The 6,000-nt window shown below is 34.5% G+C and overlaps 1 protein-coding gene across 1 annotated transcript; it reads left to right on the forward strand.

Annotated features, from left to right (window-relative positions):
* Positions 1-370: 370 nt before the first annotated feature.
* Positions 371-4,107, forward strand: LOC308293017 (C-type lectin domain family 12 member B-like; the record flags this gene model as incomplete). Its single annotated transcript, XM_080735447.1, has 11 exons — positions 371-451; positions 926-1,006; positions 1,614-1,748; positions 1,842-1,871; positions 1,954-1,992; positions 2,366-2,380; positions 2,477-2,515; positions 2,901-2,981; positions 3,412-3,569; positions 3,749-3,872; positions 4,004-4,107. Exons 1-11 carry the CDS (start codon positions 385-387, stop codon positions 4,105-4,107), a joined length of 873 nt encoding a protein of 290 aa, XP_080591573.1. The 5' UTR covers positions 371-384.
* Between the last annotated feature and the right edge of the window lie 1,893 nt (positions 4,108-6,000).

The raw sequence follows: 6,000 nt of genomic DNA on the forward strand, positions 1-6,000 counted from the left end.
AGGCCTTTTCAGCTTCACAGTCAATAAAATAAAATAGGGCTAAAGCCTATTTTGGGGGTCTTTGGCACGAAAATGTTTGGGAACAACTGATTTAGAAGGCATTTGTCAAATCTGCCTCAGGTCCAAATGGGTTCAAAAAAAGGCATTGGCCAGTTTTCAAACTGGCCAACGCCTTTTTAGTCTTCAAAATCTTTTAACAGAATACAAACTTCTTGCTGTCTGAAAAAAGGAAGTGATTAAAAAAAAAGAAAATGGAAAAAGAGAAGGGGACGTGTTTTGGGGAACAATCATTTTGCACTGACTGCACACACTATTTAGTGGGAGTGAATTTACTGTAATCATCAGTCAGCTCAATGGTTCTGATGTTCACACAACTCCTCCACTATGTCTGACGTGCTTTATTCTGATGTTCAGTTCAAGAACCCCAATAGGATTAACGCAAAAGCTGATGGTGAGTTTGTAAATGTATTGATTGATTGAAGGATTAATCTGAGTGTGGCCTGTTTCATTAGGATGGATTGTTAATGGATCTAGATAAATATAATATAAATTAGGAAATAAGAAAGGAGGAATGAACAAATGTATGAGTGTTGTATCTTAAATGTCCTTAGAGTTTGAGTGAGCATGAACAACATTGTTTCATGAATACAAGCTGTCAAAGTTTAGTTTATTTTGGTCCCATATCATACAACTAATGCAGTACATACAGTAATTTTGCAACACTTTAAAGCTAATATCTAATAAATAGTTTTGTATTACAATACATGATACATGATCCTCTTGGCCGACCAAAGATGACAGAGCTTTAATCAAATGTCAGTATTTCATAATGAATGGGTTGATATAGGGAGATGGAAAATAAAATGTTCAACTCATGATATTAAATGAAAGCTGTGTACATCGATGTTTTTTGTTCCTGTATCAGCTTCAACATCAGATGACACCACATATTCTGAAGTCAGATTTTCCAGAGCTCAGGGCAACACTCCTTCCCAAGATGCCACTGGTAGGTGACAGCCACATGTGTGTATTCTTACTGTTTACTGCTGTGGGCCAAAACTGATATAGGCTAAAGAAGCCCTTACTCTGAGTCTAAGATAATCCTTTTTGCCTTTAGTAAACCGCTGTTTTGTTGTGTAAAAATAATAGTGAGGATAATGGTGAAAGATAAAGTATGTCTGGAAACATTATCTTTTTTTTTTTTTTTTACAAAATGTGGATATCGAATGAAATGCTGAAATGTCGGGACAAGGAAGTAGGCTACAAAAGAGGAAGTGTCCTTCAAATATGTCCTTAAGAGACATTAAAACCACAAAGTCAGAAAGTCAAACTGTATGGCCTATCCATGTTGTCCAGTAAAGGACAGAAACTGCAATGTGGTTTGAGGAAACACTGAAAAGAATCCAATACTCAACACATTGAATCATTTAGTGCTGCCAGAGATGGAATAGTAGCTAATTTACTTTGTCGCACAACAACGACAAAGTACAAACAAAAGTACCCTTTTCAGTTGGAAATAATCTGTATTACAAAGTAGAAAACAACAACTGCCCCAAACCACTCAAATGAATTATCTAATTAGGCTATTTCATCACATTCTGTGTGTTCAACAGGTAATTCTGCGTCCCAGCCAGTGGGGTCAAAGGGAGGCTCAGAGGTTGCCTCGGGAAGGTGCGATGCAGTGAAAGTGGTACTGGGTCTCCTCTGTGCCCTCCTGTTGACTGCATTCATTGCTGTAACTGTTCTATGTGAGTATATACGGTATACTACACACCGGGTCTCTCGTCTAATTTATTATAATTGTTAAGAGAATATCTGATGAATGTTTCTTTTTTCTTCAGATATGCAAACCAAAGACCAAAATGCGAAAGGTAGGATCAGATATGAGTTTGAATTAAATGTTATGACAAATTAAATATCTGTTTGAACTTTAAGAAGGGTTTTTTCGTACAGGTATACGAGAGAATGAAGACCTACGAAAGAATCTCACAGGTAAGTGCAAAAGGACTTGTGAGGTTGAGTAAATTTTTTTAAAACAATTGAGTAAAAAAGAAAAAAATAGCAGCTGAATTTATTTATTCTTCATCAAAATATTAAACATTTAGACTTGTGTGAGTGGTGGATTTGAATAACGGATGGAAAACATTTATTACCATAACCCATTAAGACCGATTCTACAAATGCCTTCTAAATCAGTAGTAAAATCCTTAAAAAATGTTAAAAATAGCTGATGTTGTAATATGGAGGTGCAATCTTTAATAAAGACAAAGTTATTAAAAACAATTGCTGACGTACAAGCTTGCAGCGTGGCATGAATAATAACACATCTGTTGCACATCTGACATTTTCTTTTTTTCCCCTTCAGATATGCATACCAAAGGTAGGATCACATATGAGTTTGAATGATATGTTGTGAAAATGTTCATATCTGACAAAACATTATTATTATTTTTTGTTTTTTGTTATACACATACAGATAAACAAATCAAAGAAAGCCTACGACAGAATATCACAGGTAAGAGCAAAGGGCATATGAAGTTGAGTTAATTTAATTTGTTAAATCGTTTAGTTTAAAAAAAACTTTGACCAGAAGAATGTATTTATTCTTCATCAAAATGTTAAACATTAATCAGATAGCACAATGATATCAAATATCACTGGTCTGATACAGCCCAGCCCTGAGACATATTAATTGTACTTACCTTAAATTAGGAGATCATGTATTACATGGAGAACAGTAAATACAGTATTTTATTGTTTTCCACAATATTAAAACTAAAATTAACAAGAAAATATCCAAATCATTATAGTCAAGAACAATGTCAACAATACCTTTCAGCTAAATTATATAGCAACAGACAATGTTGGTTAAAGATTTTTGTTTTGCTTTTTTTTAACAGAGAGTATTAATAAACTGATGTCCTGCCAAGCAAAAATGTTTTCTTGCCCAACAACCCCACCGTGTATTCTACCATCAAAGGGTAAATAATGGATTTTCATACACATTTATATAATTGATAAAGTGATGCTCTCAATTTCAATGATGACATGACATAACAAAATGCTATAAGATTGCTTAATCAAGCACATTCCAGGTCATAACTGTGACAGTTTGTGTGAAGTATGTGAGAGACAAGTAAAAATTTGCAGATTTTTGTGTATAGTAAAAAAAAGAAAAAAGTCCCAAATCCAAAGAAATTATAATACAATTTCAGATTTTTAATCCTGTGATGTTTGTAACTCATTTTTCACCCAGTGTCAATTTTATAATGTAATCCTGGTTACTACACTCCCTCTGCCAACCCGGGGAGAGCAACGGACTGATCTCATTCTTCCTTCAAGTTTTGTTTTATTTTATTATTATTATTTTATTATTAAGTGTTATACCTTTCCCTCTAAATCTCTCTAAAGGACAAACATGTACCAAACCATGTGCAGGCTCAGGCTGGGAGTCTCATGGAGGAAAGTGTTACTGGTTCTCCTCTGACAAACTCACTTGGCAGGAGAGCAGGGATTACTGCACAAATGAAGGAGCACACCTGGTTAAAATAGACAGTGAAGCTGAACAGGTAAAATGGGATCAATGATTTAGAGCTGTAGCCTACGTACATTATAATCTTGCCCTATACGTGTTACATCCTTTCTCTTTCTTTTGTGTGTTTGATGTGTTTTAGCAGTAGTAATGGTACAGTGGTATAATGCAGAATTCATTTCCAGCATTCTAATTTAATCACAATTTGATATTCAGACATTCCTACAAGGAATATTGAGGATCAAAATGACAGAAGGTGAAGACAAGTTCTGGATTGGACTGACTGATTCAATTGAAGAGGGCAAATGGGTTTGGGTAGATGGCTCCCTACTGACTCAAAGTAAAAGGTTTGACTGTTTTTCACACATTTCAGGTCCCTTAACATTGTTGTAAAATGTACTCTCATATCGTTAAAATTAACAAAATTAACTTTTGTGATGTTATGTAATAATTTACAAATCACTGTTATAGTTTCTGGAGTCCTGGAGAACCTGATAACTGGCAAGGAAACCAAAACACTGGGGAACGTCCTGGTGGTGAAGACTGTGCAAGAGTTGGGGAGAAGAGTGCTCTAGTATCTAAGTGGTTTGACGCATTCTGTGACAAACCACACAAATACATTTGTGAGAAACAACCAGGTACAGGCATGATGACAATGACATGTGTCTAATGCACAGCTCATTTGAGTACTTTAACACATTGTATATACTGTATCATCACCATTTAATAATGATTAAATAAAACACAACATTTAACATACAAGTAGGTCGTTAATTGAAAGAATATTTTCTGTCCTGTTTTATAGATTACACAAAATTAATAATTCTTCATATCTTCAACCTCTCCATCACAATTATTATACATTATTTATTATTATGTTATTGTAGTTTTCGGTATGTTTTTTTTAACTCAAGACATTATTTGTAAATATATTTTTTGTGTTTTTTATGTGTCTTGTATGACTTTGTACAGTGTCAATAGGAAACCAATACCTTTTACCTGACATTATAATTTGTTATGTTCTGATGGTTATCATAGACCGGGCCATAGACTATAGAAACAATATTTATGATACAATCCGTAATTGTATCTTGAGTCAACTCCCTACACAAACTCAAAACAAACCTAATAGTTTAACATCTTGGTAATAGCATACTCGGTCCTCCACCCCTCCTTTCTCTGTAAATATACCTTTTGTTTTGACATGATATTTTTTGTATTTTATCATAAACGATGTATTACTGATGAATTGAGTACAATGGACAATGATGGAGACATGCCCCTGGGCTTTTTGTAGCCTATTACTGTACCTGTACTGTTAACAAATGTGTTAATAAAGTCAATCAACAGAGAAAATATTGTTTTATCCTTATTTTGGTGTGGCATTTTGCAGGCAAGTATCAGCCATGCTCACACATTCTATGGCTGCCATTACATCAGCCTAATTCTGAATTCAAGGTCACTACTTTGCCATAAACATAAAAAACAAGGACAAAAGTGTAGTATAAAATCCATGAAGTATGTTTTCACATTCATACATTTGAAAGAAAGCTAAAAAAGAAAGGAACATGTTTTGAGGAACAGTCGCAGTGGACACTCAGTTGAGTCAGTAATGTGGTTTGCGTGTGATGATGAGCTGATATATTTGTTATTTGTCATTTATGTTGTGACTTCAAATGTGCTGAACAAAGAAGTACAAAAAGCAGAAGTTCCATGGAAGAAGGTGGTTGCCTAAAAGCATAAAGAAATGGAAATTCTAATTTGATGGTCTGTCGTGTCCCTTGTTTACTGTGTCTGTTGATGTCAGTTTAAAACTCCAGGGTGGTTACATGAATACAATATCTAACACGATTGTAAAATTGAGAAGCATGCTGTGTCTAAAATCGTAAAATGTAATGTCTAAATCGATTAGTCTGATTAACCACTTGAGCTGTGTACAGCAGTGTCACTCATAATTACGAGCTCACAACTCATCATGTCCCAATTCCAAATGCATTGTTAACTTGTAGAAGTAGCTACATGTATTCATTATTTTATTAAAGGAAATTAAAAGAGAAAAAGTTATATTTAAAATCGATTACTGTACATTTTTTTATATTCGATTAAATCGATTAATTTGATTAACTGGTAGACCTACCTGCAACAAAATATTTTAAGATAGGGTCGGTGACCAAATACATAGCGTACAAATGGAACCATTTGTACACTCTCAGAATTAAATTAACATTGATGACATTGATACTTACTGTGTAGATTGTGGTCCCAGAAATAAAAATGAGGGTCCATGGCCTAATGTATGATGAAGTGGGCATCCTTGAAATTAAAATGGTTGAGTCACTGCTGTATAACTGTGACCATCTGTGAACCTGATTACTGGAAAGGAAACCAAAACACTGGGGTACGTCCTGGTGGTGAAGACTGTGTAAGTAAAGAGTTGGGGAGAAGATTGCTCTAGTATCTACTTGGCG

Source organism: Nannobrachium achirus (genome assembly GCF_963921795.1).
Source record: "Nannobrachium achirus genome assembly, chromosome: 10".
NCBI classification, from domain to species: Eukaryota; Metazoa; Chordata; class Actinopteri; order Myctophiformes; family Myctophidae; genus Nannobrachium; species Nannobrachium achirus.